Genomic DNA, 20,047 nt, shown 5'->3' on the forward strand with positions numbered 1-20,047 from the left:
TGAAAATTATAGTTGCACTATAATTCCAAGGCAACTTGCTTGTAATTGATCCCAGTGGTCATTACATGGCTGTTACTATAGAGTTCAGACTACACAGGCCAAGAGTTAGGGGATTACAAATATGATTTGATATATAGCTTTTCATTTCATTTTCACATAAAGTCCTCCATTTTACCCAGATATGTAGTCATCAGTTACCATGAAGTAAATAAAACACAGTGTACCTACAAAATTTCACCATAAAAGGTCTCAGTGTGTGTTCACATAATCCTTTTATGACGTCATGCACTGTCATGTTTTTTAAAAATGCACGTTATTTAAGGAATGTAAGACCCAAAGGCAAAGATGATGAGTGTGCCGTAAAGTACTTCAACCCCACACTGTCAATGCTCAATACATTTTAAATAGCAAAAAGTGAAGTTGCAAATTCTAGAGTCTTACCCTATAAAGTGATAATGCTAATAATTTCGATATTCATCCCATCTCCTGTGAATCAAGTTTTCTTAGATGCCTGCTAAGTATCCTGTTAGTTGGGTTTCTTTCCCTGTGATTTTGATCTAGTGCTTCTTTTAGTTTTTCATGGGAATTTGTGGCTGTGAGGGAACCAGAAGCCTCTGATCACTTAATTTGGAAAATGGATCAAAAATGGATTTTCATTTTGTGTGGGTAGATATTTGGTTCTCTTAATATACCCGCCAAGCTATATTCATAATCTTTTAGTAACCGAGATGACTTAACTGCAAACTTAGTAAGCCAGAAGGACAGGTAAGTGACTTCTTAAGTCAGTGGTTCTCAAACTTGAGTAAGCAGCAGAATCACAGGGAGGGCTTTGCTGAAATAGAACACTGGGCCCGGCCCCATCTCAGATTTTCTGAGTTAGTAGCCCTGGGGCGTGCCTGTGCATTTTTATTCCTAACAACTTCCCAGGTGATATGGAGGCTGCTGGTCCTCAAACCACATTTTGAGACCCAATTCCTTAAATAAAAGTTGGGCATTTTTCCCCCTAAAGCTGGGCATTTAAATGATCCTGTCAATAATTTGCCATCAAGCCTTTATTGTACTGATTTATGCCTCCTGCAAACAAAACCTAGGCCAAACTGACAGTCTGTTCTATTGAGATTGCACAAGTTCCTAAAAAATCCCCAATTAAAAGACAAAAAACTCCAACTCTTAGAACAGCAATAACCTACTCAGTTTGAAAACATTACGAAAGTCTAAAGAAATGCTCTGGGTTCTGGAGTAAACTTCAGTCCCCGTGGTGGTCATCATTTGGTTACATTTGGAAACAGGCTTTTTCTAAAATAATCATTTTTGAGGCGATGACATTTACTCTTTTCACCCAAAGAAAACAGAAATAACAACACAGGAAGAACTGGGCAGCCTTAGGTCAATTCTTTTTGGAAAGCACATTTAATTTACTGTTGCACAATTCAAACAGAGGGGGTGGTTAGGAAGTCAGGAAGGCACTTAAGTCATTTCAACCAGGAATACCTAACAAAGAGAGGGATCTTGAAATCATGGATGGTCTAGGAATATCTGAGAGAGAAAGAAGGGATTCGTTATGTGACAACTTGTCAGGAGCATCCCAAGCTTCCCATTACTATCCACACACCCTGAGACTGAACATAAATTCTCTCCAGATGAGCTGAGCACAAATAAATAACTTCTTTGGGCTGTGCTGATACCAAAATACTACTTAGATGTTCACCCTACGTGATGCCCAAACTGACTGCCATTTGCTGTCTTGTGAACGCAGCTACAGGTTCTCCCCGCATACAAAGAGTATTGGTCTTTTTTTTTTTTTTTAATCTTTATTTATTTTTGAGAGAGTGTGAACAGAGAAGGAACAGAGAGAGAGGGAGACACAGAATCCGAAGCAGGCTCCAGGCTCTGAGCTGTCAGCACAGAGACTGATGTGGGTCTGGAACTCACGAAATGCGAGTTCATGACCTCAGCCAAAGTCAAACACCTAACTGAACCACCCAGCACCTTTTTAAAGCCTAGGAGTCTCCTTCCAGAAGCTCAGAGAAGAGTCCTACTGATTTTTTCATCCTTTAAATATATGTTCTTCCTCCTTTGATATAGTGTCTTCATATAAACCATCTTATCTAAAGAAAAGGTCCAACTACTGCTTTAATGGACTCTTGTCTCAATAGCCAAAGGGTATAGTTAGGTTCTAAACTTCTTGGATTCATTATCGACCCTCCCCTCCCCCATTTACCCCTCTACTGTACTACCATCCCTTTCAGTAAAGAGTAATCCATGGGTGAGACAAGGCTCAGTCATTTGCCCTACTCCTAATTCCAGGGCTTATTCTCAGTGTTAACACACGAATACAGAATACACATTTCAGCTACTTCTTAATGGATTCCTCTCCCTTATATGTGGATGCAAACGTGTGCAAAGTGAGCTAAGGAATAATAAACTAAGTGGAGCTTAAGTGCTACCTTAGGAAATGTGACTGCTAACAAACATTGGAGAAGGGGCTCTAGGAGAGGACAGAATGAGGCTTTTTCATTGAGAAAGGTGATGTGGAATGACATCTGCTCTTGCAAAAGCTGGTCTCTCAGATCTCCCAACTTAACAACAAAAAAAGTAGTATCAACATCTCATGGAATCTTGACTGTATGTCTGATGCCACAGTAAGTCCCAGCATCTCAGATTCTCAATATTGAAAGACACCTTCCAGACTGGCTGGTCCAAACTATCATTTTTCAAACTAGAAAACTGAGCCCCGAAGGGAAGGAAGAGAGGCTTGCCTTAATTAAGGGTAAAGCTTCCTCAGCTGCAACAATGAGGCGAGGACTTACATTTTCCGATCGTCAGACCACTGTCTATAGCTCTTTCCTTTTTCTTGATGAATGGGGGGTGAGGGTGGTTGTTAATGTTTAGACCAATGTGAACACCAAGGAAGCAACTGCTAGGAGAAAAGAACCACTTGTACCCCTCCTGCTCAGAAATGGCCCAGCATGCCCGTGGGGCCATCCCCACAGGCTCCCAGGATGAGAGAGCCCCTACAGATCCAGCAAATGGGCAGCAACTCCCTATGAATGATGCCAAGTGGGAGGGTCTGTATCCATCCCAAGTCTATGTGGGGTTGTTTGTTTGTTTGTTTGTTTTTAAATATGCTCCTTCCTCCTCAAATAAAACTACAAAATATAATGCAAATGTGTTTCTGTACATGTTCCTTTAGATTAAGCAAGCCTCATCATGGTTTCAGGTGACCCAATGAGAAAAATAAAATAAAATTGCACTTGTGGCCTCTCAGATTAAAGACTGAGTTAAAATGAGGTTGCCCAGCCCATAGGAGAATAGGCCACACACGCTGATACAACTGGCCCATCATTCTAAATGTGGCACATATGCCCAGCAGACTCAGAGACCCATGGGAATGATTCCTTCACAAGACAGCCAAGAGGTAGATAAGTGCAATCAGCCCCATGGATGGATGTAGCACACAGAAGCACCAGATTGGGTGTAGGGGCGGGGGGGGGGGGGGGTGCCTTGGACAAGGGGCAGAGGGCCTGAAGGGTGGGGCCAGATCTCTGGCTCTCATCACAGCACTCTCCCTGGGAGGAAAAGTGTCCGGTCATGAAAGAAATTCCCAGTATGTAGCAAATGTCTACAGCAGTGAGAGTGTGGACGTAGAAGGTAAAGAGGTGATGCTGGTCTAAGGGTAACACACGCGTCCTCCAATCGAACTTCTAGGGTGGGGTGCCAAGGAGACAAATCTGAAGGGTGATGATTATGAACTGGGGGACTCTGGCACATTCATCCAGGCCATGCATGACCCCTGAGTGGCCTTCCCATCCTCACTCCCAACAGAATTGCTGGCAAGGGCTCCCCTTGTGAGAGAACCATACTGGATTGAGGGGATAGCAAAAGACATAGGCAACTCCAATGGCTCCTCTTGCTTCTGATTTCTCCTTCAGCCTGAGGGAAGGCAAAGGAGATCAAAGTCCAGATGACACAACAAGGCTGCAGAGCCTAGCATTTGCTATCAGAGCTGCTGAGCGTCGGACCCAAGAACCGTCAACTCAAGGCAGAGTCAAGGCCCCTTCCTCTGGAATGAGAGGCTCAGCCCTGCCCTTCTCTTCGGGAGAAATGGCCGGAAAAGAAAAGCTGGCTTCTCAGTGAGGTAATGAACAGTACCTGCTCAGCTACGTGGGTCGCCCTAAGGTTAAGCAGGAAGGATCCCTGAAGGAGGCATTCTGCGGACAAAGGCTGAGGAGCTCCACGTGTCTGGACACACCTCAAGTTTTAAATTACACACTCCCCCACATGCAGCACACTCACGCGTACACACGCACAGAGACCCACACCTCCACATACTGACATTCTTGTAACCCACCCCACTCCCAGCCCCCGATCCTGCCCCACAGATTTCGTTCCCTGTAAACATGACAGCAGATGTGTCCACAATTCTGGGACAGCCTGACAGTGAACTGAGGATGACTGCTTGTCATTAAGTGCCCCGGTAGGTGATGTTGGTGAAGGTGGATGTGGCCTCTTTATACAGTGGGTTGTTGGCCTGCGGAGAGAACAGAAATGTGTCTTACAGTGAATTCCTCAATTCTTCCCTGCCCTCAATGATTACATTTCGCCTGAAGAGTTTACCCAAGACACCTTTCTCCGGGCTACACCATCCATGAATTGCTTGATGCTCATTGTAACCCCACATTCGCTCCTGAGATGGGAGTGGGTAGGAAATAAGAGGAGAGAGAAAGCGGAATGCCATTGTGCTGCTGTTTCGAAGGGGTTGAATTCAACCCATTACTTTTTGGTGATCCCCAAACACCTCAGTACCACTTGTAGCCAGTATCTATTTCCTGCTTCTCTCCTGAACTCTCTCTTTTGCCCTTCTCCAATTTTTTTCTTCTTTTGTTGTGACTATGCTGGGGGATGCGGGCAGAGACGAGAAATGTAGCAGGTGGTAGCTGAAACAGAGAGGATAGCTTTCACTCAAAATAATTTTAATTTGTTCTCATCTCATCCTTCCAAGCACTACCCACTGTCATGTTAGCAGGAAAAAATAAGACCCTCACTGGGTTGCCCAAATTATTTTCTAACAAAAAGTGATGAATCCCATAAGATCTGGCCGTCTTTAGGAGTCCCATTTCAAGAAATACAACACATTCTCATGTGCCGCTGAGATTCCAGATTTCTACACTGTACGAACAGAAACATCTCAAGTTTCTTGGGACCCTTGAGTACCAAGGCCTGAGGTGACCATCAAATGAGAACAAACTTTCAGCCTCCCGCTAGACATTCATAGAGTCAAACAGCCATTTTGGAAGGTCCAGAAAAAAAAGTCAGAATGTGGAAGATGAGCCAAAGGAGAACAGAGCAAAATTAAGTATATAGAAAGTTCTCAATAGATGCTTGATTGAATGCAATCAGAATAAATTGCAGAGAGGATATGTTTTAAGAGGCTGGCCCAAAGAGTCATTTCTATCATAACTTGATTCTCTCCCACAATTGGGCAAGCTGTTGAACGTCTCTGTGCTCAGTTTTCTTATCTACAAACTGGCAATAATAACGTTCCCCACCCCCCAGCATTTGTCCTGTCTTCCTCAATTAGAGAATATGTTCCCTTTTGATTATGTCAGTGTCCAGAGCAGAGCTGGGCCCTACCTGTACTCGGTCAGTTCTCACCTATGGGACCTATGGTCACTGTGTGGCAGGGAGAGACTCAGGTGGTTTTCAGGAATAATAAAGACAACAGGACCATCTCCCAATTTCCACAACAGAGACTAACTGGGAAATTATGGTGCTGGCTGAACCTGGCTCCCCTAAGTACCTACTATTTCCAGTTGAGGCTCTCAAACCAATGACTTAAGAAAATGCCCAGCCCCGACTCTTACTGTGTCCCATTTTGCTCTGGCTCGCTCTTCCTCAAATTTAGCAAACTCCTTCCGGTCATGGATGGTGATGAGGAGCTTCCAGATGAGCAGAGTAGCAAGGCCGATGAGCAAAATGGCCCCCATCACTGAGAGTAGGACCACCAGGATGTCAGGACCCTTGGGACACTCTGTCAGGAGAGAGCACAGAGCAGGGACGTTGTAAAGGCAGCCTGACCAAGTAAGAAATTACTAGAAATCTCTCTGAGGGAAACAGGGCTTACAAAATAAATCAAATTTTTTAAAGGGGGGGGGGGGAGCACCAATATTTAAGACAGCAATAATCTGTCCTGAGTAGTTTAAATTAGAGGTCATAAGCAGGTCACCCCCGGTAGAATCTAACCTACTCAAGTGTTTATTAAAAAGTTGATTTTATGTTAACTCTACTGGATTTAAAACAAAAGCTTGATTAAATTTTTATTTTGTTGGCAGCATGGAATAATCAGGAGATTATCCCCCTAAAACTTCAGATTCTTCTTCTTCCCTTTAAAAACATGAATAAATAGAGGCGCCTGGGTGGCTCAGTCGATTGAGCGTCTGACTTCGGCTCAGGTCATGATCTCACACTTTGTGGGTTTGAGCCCCGTATCAGGCTCTGTGCTGACTGCTTGCTCAGAGCCTGGAGCCTGCTTCAGATTCTGTGTCTCCTTCTCTCTCTGCCCCTCCCCTGCTCACGCTTTGTCTCACTCTGTTTCTCAAAAATAAATAAAAGTAAAAAAAAAAATTTTAAACATAAATAAAAAGGTCTGGAAACACTGCACCCACAGGGCAGCTCTGGTTAGATGTGAGTAGCTGTTGTCCCCTTTAGATGGGACACATTTTCTAGTTTGCCAGACTTGTCACCACCCTCTTTTCTCCACTAAACAGAGGCAACATGTTAACTTGTCATGGAGGCTGTGCTACTGTGGGTTCTGGAGCTAGACCGCCAGGGTTCGAATCCTGGCTGACAACTTACTTTGCTATGTGACCTTTGATAAACTATTTAACCTTTCTGGGTGTCTGTTTCCTATCTCTCCATGTTTAAAATGGAGGAAGTAATAGCACTGAATTCCAAAACTTATGAAGAATAGTTAAGTTAAATATATACTTTTAAAAATTGTTTTTAACGTTTATTTATTTTTGAGAGAGACAGAGCATGTATGGGGGAGGGGCAGAGAGACAGGGAGACAGAATCCGAAGCAGGCTCCGGACTCCGAGCTGTCAGCACAGAGCCCAACGCGGGGCTCGATCTCACGAACTGTGAGATCATGACCTGAGCTGAAGTCGAACACCCGCTGCGCCACCCAGGCACCCCAACTTATTTATTTTTTTAATGATTATTTATTTTTTAGAGAGAGTGCGTATGAGTGGGGGAGGAGCAGAGAGAGAGGGAGACACAGAATTTGAAGCAGGATCCGGGCTCTGAGCTGTCAGCACAGAGCCCAATAGGGGCTTGAACCCACGAACTGCGAGGTCGTGAGCTGAGCTGAAGTAGGACGCCTAACCAACTGAGCCACCCAGGCATCGGGCTCCATGCTGATCATGAAGCCTGCTTGGGATTCTCTCTCCCTCTCTCTCTGCCCCTCTCCCCAACTCGTGCACGCGCTCTCTCTCTCTCTCTCTCTCTCTCCCACAAAATAAATATTTTAAAAAAAAAGAAACCTGTAAAAATAAACAAATAGGTTAAATATGTTTAAAGAACTCAGAACACTGCCTAGCACAGACTCAGTGCTCAATAACTATCAGCTACCATCATTACTCTTGTTCTTGTCACACCTGTTTTCACTAATTTATTTACCTAGCTCCTTAGACATTTGTTTTTGTTTCTCTGGTTTGGATATGTACATCTCTGAGGGCTGGGAACCTAATGTCCTTGTTAGCACAGAGACCAGGAAGCCTGCCAACCCAGACAATATTTTGGGTTCCTTCCCAAAATATTTCATCATCTTTAATCCTAACCCTATTGAAAGCCGACTTCCTGTTCAACCCTAGTCAACAACCAACACAGACAGAGGTGCATCACCCCTCTGAAGACCAAGCTGACTGTGCTCTGCAGAGCTCTGCTTCCCATAAACCACAGGTGTCTGATGGGTGACCTCACTCCAGTAACTTCTCAGGTGTTATGTAATTAGGTGTTTGAATATACGGGTATTGATGGGTCTGGAGAGGCGGTCATGCCCACTTTCCACACTGTCTCCCACCTTCTTCTCTAAACATACACCCTATGCTCACCACACATGACCCAAAAACAACCACCGATGCAGACCCAAGCTGGCTATTTCCCAAGCTACCAAATTATAACCTGTCTATAATTAAAGGAGCATCTGGAGAGAGGCTGTGAGGTTCCAGTGTCTGAGTTCCCAGGAGTGAAGGGCACCAGCTCTTCCGGGAACAACAATTATGAATTCTTGGGAAGAGAGGGCTGACCCTCAAACCCCAGAGTGAAATCTCTTCAATTCTGCATGTCAGTATGGGCAGGACAAGTAGAATGTCAAGAGGTCTTCAGGCAAAAACATCTATTAAGCATTTGTCCTGAAAGGAGTAGATGGCAGGATTCCTGGAAGAAGATGATGAGATCAGCTGGTCTCTAGAGAGCTCTCTCAGCCATGGTGATGAGGACCCATCGTGGAGACCCAAGGTCAGGAAAGACTGGGCAGGGCTGGCAGGTTTGACAAAAGCACAGGAAATCTAGTTAAACTTGAATTTCAGATAAAAAATAATTTTTCAGCCTAAGTAGGTACTAAATGTTGAATGGGACATATTGTATTCGACGAGGCAACTCTATCTGGGAGTGATAAGGACCCAGCTCAGCAGAGCCCACTCCACATAGTAGGCTGAACACCACCCAGTCAAGGCCAAGCCCTTTGGCAGTGCTGTCTCTACTGCCTTGCAGTGGCCCAGCCCTTCAGGGAGACCATCCACAAAGGCATGAGTTGGGGAAGAGAATGAGAATAATTCCCCTCCTATGCTCTGGGACCTCAGATGACACATTCTGCACAAAGCCAGAACCCCTGAAAATAGTTGGGGGCGGTAGGTGAGAAGAGAGGTCAAATTCAGAATTCCAGGGCAACAAGATAGGGAATATGGGTCTGGGGTCCCATCTCCTCATGTGGAGGATGGAATCTACATCAGAAAAGCTACTCCACCCCCCACCCTGGGGGGTTATTTGTACCAGCTCAGGTTATCACCATCTTTCTGCCCCATAATTCCAGGTAGTGGATTCCATCTAAGAATATCAAGCCAAAAGATTTTGGTGTTACAGCAGAAGCACCTGCAAGGATTGTTATACCAGAGATGAAGTAACGTTAAACCCCAAAGCAAGAACGTACTGCCCTTCAGAAATGAGAAAGCACAAAGGTGCAAATAGGGCGGGTGTGGAAAAATCCATGAAACGTGTTAACACAGGTGGGCGGGAAAGTGTGAGGGGTCATGGCCAAATAATCCACATGTGCTCCCCCACAGATACATACCCAGACTCTGCCCTCTCCCCTTCCCATGTCAGCTTTCCCTTGAGTTGCTAAATAAAATTAAGGTCATACCCTTTCCTTTACCTTCCTTCTCCCTTCTGAAGGGTGAGAGCCCTGGGAAAGGCAGGTGAACAATATCACGGTAGGGGGCGCCATGCTCTCCGGTACCCATGCAGCCAGCAACACCCTGGCTGACCCGGATGTAGTAGAGCTTCTTTCCACTGTCACCCGCTTCCTTCTCCAAGCAGCCAAAGTTCTCCGAGCAGGTTATCAACATGTATGCAAGCCCGCCTGTCAACTCGAATAATCAGTCCTAGTAACTCATTCAAAACCCATTTACTAAGTATCTTCTCTGTAGATGACTGAGCCAAGTATGGAGATATAACGATAGATAAGACAGATGGTTCGTGTGTTCGTGGGGCACGTGATCTACTGAGGGAGATGGGTGATTAAAGAAGCAAGTTAATGGTGGAATGAAGGCCCATCTAAGGGAAACACAGCTGCTCTGGGACTCAAACAGGAGCACCCAACCGAATCAGAAGAAAGGATGATGGAGGAGGTCTGAGAAGGCTCACTAGGGGAAGTGATGTGTCCAAAGCAGAGGCAGTCAAATATTGGGGCGTCTCACAACTGCCAGGAGCATTATTCAAGAACACAGAGGCTGGGGACACCTGGGTGGCTCAGTCGGTTAAGTGTCTGACTTTGGCTCAGGTCATGATCTCACAGTTCATGGGTTCGAGCCCTGCGTTGGGCTCAGAGCCTGGAGCCTGCTTGGATTCTGTGTCTCCCTCTCCCTCTGCCCCTCCCATCTTTCTCTCGACTCGTGCTCCATCTTTCTCTCAAAAAATGAATAAACATTTAAAAATGTAATAAAAAATCAAATAAAAAGAACATAGAGGCTCATGGAAGCAGCATGGGGCTCAGGACTCTCGATTTTTTAGCAAGGGGAACATAGAAAAGTTTGATACCCACTTTCCTAAATCAGGGGCCAGCAAGCTATTGTCTGGGAGCCAAATGTGGCTTGCCACCTGTCTTTCTAAATATACTTAGGCTTGTGCATTAAATATAGACTATGGCTGCCTTCCTGTTACAATGGCAGAGTAGTCATGGCAGAGACCACAAGGCCCACAAAGCCTAAAATATTTATTTTGAGAGAGAGAAAGCACGAGTGGGTGAGGGGCAGAGAGAGAGAGAGAGAGAGACAGAGACAGAGAGACAGAGAGAATCCCAAGCAGGCTCCACACTGTCAGTGTGGAGCACAATGTGGGGCTCAAACCGATGAACCGTGAGATCATGACCTGAGCTGAAATCAGGAGTCAGACACCTAACCAACTGAGCCGCCCAGGTGCCGCCAAAGCCTAAAATATTTAACCCCTGGCCCTGAACAGAAAGTGGTTGCTGGACCCTGGTCTGAAGGAGGATTTGAAGAAATTTCTACAGCTGTAGGAATCAACTGGCGAGCAAGCAACTGACTTAGTCTCTGCCTTCAGACATTGTTCCTTCACTCATAGAAGCTCCTGTCTACCCCCCGCCTTGGCACAGCCCTTGTCCCTCAGCAGTATCACTATCAATTTACATGTCCCTCTCCCCCTGGCCTGTGAGTGCCACATCTGCTTGATTTATTGTTATATTCCCAGCACCTAGTCTACCGGCTGATATACAATAAGTACTCGAAAATATTTTCTAGTGATTCATCGCTTCGTCTGTTGTGTAAGAGAAAGGAAGGAGACAGGGGTGGTAAGGGGAAGCGAGCTAATCTACTACACTGGATGGCGACAAACCTGTGGTTGGTCTGTGTATGACGGATGAGCTCCTCCTGCTTCCAGAAGGCTGTGAGAGCAAGCACTATCTTTTCAGTGCTCAGAACACCTTGGTTTGGTGCCTCAAAGCCAGTACTGTGTCTCATGGTGACCCTGATAAGGTCAACACCTCAAAGCATCAGGCCTTCCTCTGAAGCAGCGAACAGGTTGCCCTTGGCAACCACCTGACTTTAAGTGGAGTGGATGCTGAAGAGTCCCAGACTTTAAATTCCTCACTTCTTAATACTGTCACCTCAAAAAAATGCCAGGATGTATTTTGTCCCTTCGTGGGATCCATATCTACCTTCTTCCTTTCCTTACCCACCTTCTTTTTCTGTCTCCTCAATTAGCAAGTCACTTTCTCACGAAGATTGGTATTTAAATATCCCCCACCCCCAGATGACAGGCCCTAACTTACCACTTGTAAGGTAGTCTTAACTTGGCTGTTCTGTGTAAGAGGCGTAATGGGTGGAAATTGCTGCCTAACATGGCTCTCCCTCTCCCTATAGGTGCAGCGTCAGGGGCCCTGGCGGTTCACGCACCTGGCTCCTCTACCACATAGAGAATGGACTTTCCACTGGAGTCTTCATAGTACTGGAATCTGACAACACAGTCATCTTCATTCTTGTACGTGCAGTTCACTGCATCCTTGCCAGTATCCTCTGAGGAAGGGGAAAATATGGGAGAGTGAAACACAAGGCAATTCCTGGAAGACGGGGCCATCCCCAAACCCCAGTCATGGGACTTCTGAGAAAGTATGCAACAGGAAACCCTATGCCTGACATTAGGCAAGATGCCTAGACTTGAGATGGCTGTTGTGCCTGGCAATTGCCTCTAGATGACCCTCGCTGCTGAATTTTGTCCCTCCCAGACCCTTTTTGGTTCGTATTCCTTCCCCTGGAAGGGACATGACAGAACACATGACACAGTGTGATTCAAAGCCTGGCTGTACCACCTGTCAGCTGCATAATATTGGGGAAGTTACTTGACCTCGCTGGCTCTTTCTTCATCGATGAAAGGAAAAGGATAACCCACCTCACAACACTGGTAGAGAACTAAATGACGTCAAGTGAACAGTACCTAATACAGAAGGGTGTTCCCTTCCCTCTCTTTCCTTTCCCTCCTGGCTCAACTATTCTCAATAGTTTGTCGGCAAAGCCCTTACATTTCTTCCGTTTCTGCGTCTGATCCAGTGTTCCTCTCCAGAGCCAGCCTCTCTTCTCTGACTCCCATCACTTTTTTGTAGGCTTCACCCCTTCTAATTCTGAAGCCTCTTATTCTGACAGGGAAACTATAGGTGCCCCTCTATCATTTGAACCACGTCCTATAGTGATGCAACCAGACAGGTAAAACTGACACACGATGACGTTAAGCAAATGCACCAAGATCACAACACAAGTACGTGATGGAACAGAACTAAAACAGGAGTCTCAGAGCACACCAGACTTGAACTCAATGATTGTTTCTCGGCCTTTTGGCTAAGATCAAGTGTAGTATGAGACTTGAACTCAATGAGCCGCCCAAAAACTAGTGGTGTAAGAGTACAGTGGAAAGAGTAAGGATTTCCAGATTCATTCTAAGCTTAACTTGTTTGGGCAAGTTGTGTAGCTTTCCTGAGATTCAGTTTCCTCATCTGCAAAATGAAGATAACAACCGTACCACAGTTCTACTCTACTAGGTGGCTGAGAAAAGGACAAGATCATGTGTATGAAAAGATACTTGCCTAACTTTTATAAGTTACACAGTTCCATACAGAACAAGCATTTACCTTTATGATTATCATGGCACGGGGGTAGGGGGTAAGAGAAATATGTTCAGCTAACCTGAGATTCCCCTCTGGTCTAGGTAATAAAAACATCTCACATCTCTCTCAGCAGTCTCGCCCGCCTGAGCTAATCACAGCATACCGATTCTCCTCAGGAGGAAAAGCCGTCTCTTCAAACTCAATCCCCAAATCACGCCCCTCACCCCCCACCACCACCAGCCCCACTTCTGATATTAGCCAAAGGATCCAGAGAGCTGACCCTTTTCTGTAACACCCCCAGCCAGAAGCCGACTGACTGGCTGTGTCTCACTGTGGCTCTCACTGAAAACATGTTTCCTGCCTTCGTGAGAGACAGCTATCTCAGGAGAGATTGCCATCTCCCTAGACCAACCAATGCCTCGCTGACCCAGATAACATCAGATGTGCTGACAGCAACAAAGATTATCCCCTTTTCGGTCAAGGTGAAATTCAAACTACAATGACCGCAGGCAAGAGTTTTGCTCACCACTGTATTTTTATCTGTCTTATTCTAGGAAGGGCTCCAGAGAGCCAAAAAAGGCTACAGCATTATGATTTTAGCTAAAATCCATAAGGGTGAAGGTTTCCCTCCAAACCAGCAGAGCAGTATGCCTGGGCATTGCTGAACACTCTCAGTTAAGTAAACTCAGTAAATGGTTACTAGCCTCCTAAACTGACGTCACCTAGCCTAGGTTTCTTCATCCGTAAAATGGGATGCATTGTCTTCCTCTCCCTGGGGAGGTCAAGTTAGGGTTGATTTCTACATACTTTAAAAGTCTTGCTGAGTCTGTGGGTGCCGGGAAGCAGCAGAATGGGGAGGGACTGTGGAACAAATTAGCAGAGGGCACAAGAGGACTCAGGGAAGCTGGCCTTTATTAAGTGCCTAGTGTGCATCAGGTCTGTACAACATGCCTTTGAGGCAGGGATTACTCTTCCATTTTACTGATGAGACATAGACACGTTTTGGGATCAAATGAAAACTTCAGCAGCCGCATATGTGCGCAATTCTAAGACATGCTGAACTTACTGAGCTCCTTCACAGACTCAATCTCATCACGACAGTAACGGCTGCACGTATTTTCTTTATGTAGGTCTCCTCGGTCAAATTTCTTACACTCCACACACTTCCTAAAAGAGAGACGACACAGAGATTAAGACAAGGGAGGAGAGGGACGCCTGGGTGGCTCAGTCAGTTAAGCATCCGACTTCGGCTCAGGTCATGATCTCGCCATCTTCGAGTTCGAGCCCCGTGAGTTCGAGCCCCGCGTCAGGCTCTGCGCTGACAGCTCAGAGTCTGGAGTCTGTTTGAGATTCTATGTGTCCCTCTCTCTGCCCCTCCCCAATTGCACTCTCTCTCTCTCTCTCTCTCTCTCTCTCTCTCAAAAATAAACAAACAAAAAAGACGAGAGAGGAGCAAACCTATGTGTGTGTCAGTCCAGCTCTGACATCCACACACCAGAAAGCTGCCCCACCTCGGAAAACAAACACCAAAACAAAAACCCCTGTAAGACAATTCTGGGGGACCCAGAGGGTCGGGTCTGGAGTTCAGGGGTGGGAGTTCCTCCTCACCCAGAGGCAGGGCCTGGCAGGCAGAAGGCCCCAGTCCCCTCATTAAACTTCTTCATGTCCCATCCGAGAGTGTGACAGGAGGTGAGGTGTGTGCCACTTCGAGGAGCCTTAAAGGCAGAACCGGTCATGTAATCTGGGGACCCAGCACAAAAGAAGATGTCAGGCTCAAAAATCCCTAAGCATTACAAGACAGTGCCAGCAGAGCGGTAAACCAAGCATGGGGCCCTTCTAAGCACAGGGCTCTGTACAAATGCACAGGTTGCATGCCTATGAGCCCAGCCCTGCTGAAAGTGGCAAGAGAAACGGCAGGAGCTTCCCCTGACCCCAGATGAGTGCAGTTTGTACTAGCGAACATCTCCTGTTTCACAGAATCCTTCATAACTCCAGCCCAACTCTCCCACAGGATCGGAACATGAGAACGTTCCCCAGAAGCTCCCTGGTTTAGCCTTCCTCCCAACTCAGGGATTCAGGATGCCATCCCAGGAGAGGGGTTTCTCCAACTGGAGTCCAGCGGGTGCTACTTTGGCCCCTGCGTGGTTGGCTCTCCCTCCATCTTTGCCCAGACTTTTCCGTGGGAAGAGGAAAGCTGGCCTCTTAGCTGCAGCGGACGCCTCCTCCTGAAGCTTTGGTGAGTAAGAACCTGGAGGGTTGGGGATTCTAGCCTGGGGGACCCCCTCCCTCCTTCTAGCACCCGACTGGCTCCAACTCACTTCCCTGCCCACTCACTTCTTAAAGGTGCAGGCGTCAGGGCAGGTGGGGCACTTCTCACAGGTGTCCCCGTAGGAGCCGGGCTGGATACACATGCAGCTGCCGCACTCACACTCGCCCCGGCCGCTGCACAGCAGCCCGTTGCTGGACATGCAGGTGTCGGTGCGCGTGGTGCAGTTGCAGTAGAAGCCGGTCCAGTCGGAGTCACACAGACAGTCCCCACAGCTGCACTGGCCGTGACCTGAAAGCACACAGCCCGAGGGGGCGGGCAGCAGGTGAGGGGCCCCAACCCGTGGCTCAGCCTGCTCTCCAGCTTTAGCCTCATCCACCCTCCTCCCACGGCCACGCACTAACACCCCACGGAAGCGTCGCCACCTTCTATCCTTCTAGCCTCCTGCTGCTAGCTCTGCCTTGACACCCTTTCGTCCTGTGATCGCTACCAAACTCCCACTTACCTTTCGAAGCTCAACTCAAAAGCTCCTTCCCCTCCATGACTTTTTCTGACCTCCCCAGAGCAAATCGTCTACTACGTGTTCTCCCAGCACTTACATATACCTCTATTTTAACCCTCATGACCAGCCCATTTGCTTGCCTATCTGTTTCTCTTTCTAGATTTTGAGCTCCACAGTGAGAGAGGACATATCAATTTGTCCGTCGGCAGGGATTAGCGTAACGTCTGAAATACAGCAGGCATGCAATTAATGTTTCTTTATCCATTTATGCAACAAATATTTATTGAGCTCACACTGGGCACTGGGGATTCGGCAGTGAATGAGACAGGAAAGGTCCCTATTACCGTGGAGCTTATGTCCTAGTTAAGTTCCTGGGTAGGGTGCCTGGTGGCTCAGTTGGTTAGGCATCTGACTCTTGATTTCAGCTCAGGTCACGATCTCACGGTTTGGTTAGTGAGGTCAAGCCCTGCGTCAGGCTCTGGGCTGACAGCCTGGAGCCTGCTTGGGATTCTCTCTGTCCCTCTCTCTCTCTCACACACACAAAATAAGTAAATAAACATTAAAAAAGAAAAAAAAAATCCTGGGAACCACACACACATTCACCAGCATGTGCCCTGTGTTGTATCATCACAGTACCGCAGAGAGCCATCAGCCCTAGTAGGAAAGACCTACTCACTTTACTGCATGAACGTAGGAATGGGAAAGAGAGATTGGGGTGGGGGGTAGATTGGTTAAATGCAGGTGTTAACTCTCAGTGCTACATCCCCCTAATCACTCAACAAGGCTTGAAAACTTGGCTCTCCCAAACTCAGAAGAAAGTGTGACTCATTCTCAAGGATTCCGAATCAGGAAGAAGTGGACGAATGATAAAAATCCGACTGCTAATCAGAGGAAAGGCAGGGAGCCAAGGGGAAGTGACCTCAACGGGTCTGAAAATCATGTCACTGTGTGAGCGGATGGGCCCCAAGATGGTGGAGGAGAGCGAGGTGCATAGGCTCCAACAGACACTAGCCGGCATCTTCTGCTCCCCAGGGACCCCAGTGGGTCTGACTAGAGGCCCTTGGTCAATGAGTCTCTCTGCCAGTGATCCTAGCACCATCCTCTATTCAAGACTCAGACACACCTTCGCTGCCTTGGAAAGAGATGTCTGCTTCTTTCTGGATGGTAAACATAAGGTCAGCTGCCCCAGCTCCAAATACCTGGAGAGTGGAGCCCGCTCCACCTGGAGGCAAAGGGAATGGTCTTGTGTAACCTTTGTCCACCAGTCATTGGCCCAGGTCTGAGGGCAAGACAGCTCCTGCCAGCTGAAGATAATTCCAAGGAAGGGGCAGCTGTGAGCCATTATCAGCAGCCCTAACAGCAGCTGGAGGGGCCCCACAGTGTCTACTACAAGCAGCTTTCAGTGATGGCTCCCGAACAGGGAAAGGCAGACGCCACAGAGGTCCGGCAGCACCCGGAGGCCTCCGCCTCCTCAGAAACCCTTGTCCCATAGTGTTTCCTTTGTGAGGCCAAACAAAGTAACCTTTGAGAAGATGGTCTGCCAGGCCAGCCACGGAGCGAGGCTGGAAGTAGAGTGGCGGGCCGGAGCCGGCAGGCCGAGCCCGAGCCCGGGCAGGGTCAGCCCTCAGAAGGAAGCTACAGTGCGGTAATGTCACAGGACTGGCATCCCTCCGGCAAAAGGGTGGCTGAGCCTGGGTTCACAGCAAAGTCAGAGGAGGAGGGTGAGAAATGAAGAGAGAGTGTAAGAAAGAGGAGGGGAATAGAAAAGCAGGCAGCAGGGGAGGGGTGGAGTTGAGGGAGGGGGAGGGGTAAGGGAGGAGCAGGTATTTTAGGTCAGAGGGAATGACCTCTCCCTATAGGGCGTGACTCCCAGGCCGATGCTCAGCCCCACTCCTCTCTGCCTTATGAGCCGACCCTTTGTCTGACATCCTACTTCCTCCATGAAGCCACCCAGGCCTCGTCTGTTCACACTGAGTCTCTCTCCAGGAGACTCCTATAACATTCCCCAGGGACAACTCACTTCTTTTCTTTAATTTTTTTTTTTTTTTAATTTTTTTTTTTTTTCAACGTTTATTTATTTTTTTGGGACAGAGAGAGACAGAGCATGAACGGGGGAGGGACAGAGAGAGAGGGAGACACAGAATCTGAAACAGGCTCCAGGCTCTGAGCCATCAGCCCAGAGCCTGACGCGGGGCTCGAACTCACGGACCGTGAGATCGTGACCTGGCTGAAGTCGGACGCTTAACCGACTGCGCCACCCAGGCGCCCCTCTTTAATTTTTTTAAAATGTTTTATTTATTTTTGAGAGACAGAGTGAGAGTGGGTGGAGGGGCAGAGAGAGGGGAAGACACAGAATCGGAAGCAGGCTCCAGGCTCTGAGCTGTCAACACAGAGCCCAACGCGGGGTTCAAACTCACAAACCACGAGATCATGACCTGAGCCGAAGTTGGACGCTTAACCAACTGAGCCACCGAGGCGCCCCAAGGACGCCTCATTTCTAAGATCTGGCACGTTCTGCCTCATGTTGTGAATTATCCTCAGGTAAGTTAATTAAGGGCAAAACTGTCTTATTCATGCCTCCCTATCCCACAACACTACAGCACAGAACCTGGCTCAGGGGTGTCTGATCAATCTATGCTCATGGATGTCCCTCAGGGAGAAGGATGAGTCCCTCGGGGAGTCCCTCGGGGAGAAGGATGCACTCCCTGATGTTTCCTACGGAAGTGCTGATAACAGATGACCACAAAAGACCATGCCTCCAGCGGGGAGGGGGAAGGCCAGAGGCTGGGGAAATGGCTAAGTCATAGCATGCCCCCCTCGTGAGCCACTGCTTGCAGCAAAGAACAGACCAGGCCAGCAGCCCAGGGAAGAGACAATGGTGAACTGGTCTACAAACTGAGTGGTCAGGAATCACGCATGCCCCCTGTTCACCCGTGTGGACTGAGCGCCTGGCACAGAACAGGTGCTCAATAAGTGTGTGTCCCTGAGCATCCGTCACTGGGGAGTGTGACGGCAGCACCACAGGATCCAGACCTGCAGCCAGTAGGCACACAACACCCGGGCTGGCAGTGGGGGAGGGAGGCCTCTGAGCGGCTGCCTGGGGTTCCCTCGTGAATTGGGTGGAGCGCATTGCTGACGAGCTGTGCTTGCACCAGTGAGAGGCAGGAAGCAGGCTGCTGAACCCGATGGTTTTGTTTCGCAGCATCATCGGTGGGGCCAGCAGCTGAAGGAAACACACTCTGCCCGCGGTCCCTCCCACCCTGCCTCATACCAGACCAGGAACCAGGAGGCTTGGAGAAGTGGCCCTCCCTCTGTCCCTGGTGCCCCCAAGGGGCTCTGTGTAGGCCTCACGTAGGACAACCCTCTTCCCCTCAGCCCCACCCTACTCCCCGTGGTCTCCCACATCAAACTTACCATTCCTTTTGGTACTCTGAATATGATGTAAGTACTATTCACTAGTAAAATGAGCTGAAATGCCTCCCTCACCCTCTAATTCAAACTGCTGTTGAGGGGTCCATGCCTGATCTCTTTCTCCCCTAATCTCCCTGCTACCATTTTTTTCCAATCTCTGTCAAATTTTGCTGACATGAATAAAGGAAACAATGTTGTAGATAATAAAAAGAAGTAGTCTTTTTTATGTGACTTGGGCATGCTTTAGAATGACATAGATTTATGGGGCACCTGGGTGGCTCAGTCAGTTAAGCCTCCGACTTCAGCTCAGGTCATGATCTTATGGTTTGTGAGTTCGAGCCCCATGTCGGGCTCTGTGCTGACAGCTTAGAACCTGGAGCCCACTTCGGATTCTGTGTCTCCCTCCCTCTCTCTCTCTCTCTGCCTCTCTCTCTCTCTCTCTCTCTCAAGAATAAATAAACATTAAAAAAAATTTTAAGTTTTTTTAGAATTAAATTGTTTTTTTAACATTTCTTATTGAGAGACAGAGACAGAGCATGGGCACAGGAGGAGCAAAGAGAGAGGGAGACACAGAATCTGAAGCAGGCTCCAGGCTCTGAGCAGTCAGCACAGAGCCCGATGCAGGGCTGAAACTCACAAACTGCAAGATCATGACCCGAGCTGAAGTAGGATGCTTAACCAACTGAGCCACCAGGGCTGAAGTAGGATGCTTAACCAACTGAGCCACCAGGTGCCCCCTTTTTAATTTTTTTTTTAAAAGAATGACATAGATTTACCTTTCTAATCAAGCTTTCATATACATATATATATATACATATATATATATTTATATATATATATATGTATATATATATTTATATATAAATTTTAAAGTTTATTTATTTGAGAGAGAGAGCGAGCTCAAGCAGGAGAGGGGCAGACAGAGAGGGAGAGAGAATCCTAAGCAAGCTCCACAGTGTCAGCGAGGAGCCCATCGTGG

General features: G+C 47.5%; 1 protein-coding gene across 2 annotated transcripts in view; it reads right to left on the reverse strand.

The window, feature by feature from the left end:
• Window positions 1-1,391: 1,391 nt before the first annotated feature.
• Window positions 1,392-20,047, reverse strand: part of ITGB3 (integrin subunit beta 3) — a 55,675-nt gene continuing 37,019 nt past the window's right edge. The window contains exons 11-15 of one of the 2 annotated variants that reach the window (XM_058705712.1): window positions 15,224-15,446; window positions 13,956-14,056; window positions 11,688-11,807; window positions 5,865-6,031; window positions 1,392-4,531 (exon numbers count right to left, since the gene is read on the reverse strand). In XM_058705712.1, the coding sequence (XP_058561695.1) occupies window positions 4,466-4,531; window positions 5,865-6,031; window positions 11,688-11,807; window positions 13,956-14,056; window positions 15,224-15,446 (677 nt within the window). In that variant the 3' untranslated portion in view covers window positions 1,392-4,465. Of the gene's footprint in view, window positions 4,532-5,864; window positions 6,032-8,332; window positions 8,539-11,687; window positions 11,808-13,955; window positions 14,057-15,223; window positions 15,447-20,047 lie in introns of those variants that run through there. The other variant, XM_058705713.1, reaches the window with a different exon arrangement.

Source organism: Neofelis nebulosa, chromosome 16, assembly GCF_028018385.1.
Source record: "Neofelis nebulosa isolate mNeoNeb1 chromosome 16, mNeoNeb1.pri, whole genome shotgun sequence".
Taxonomy (NCBI): domain Eukaryota; kingdom Metazoa; phylum Chordata; class Mammalia; order Carnivora; family Felidae; genus Neofelis; species Neofelis nebulosa.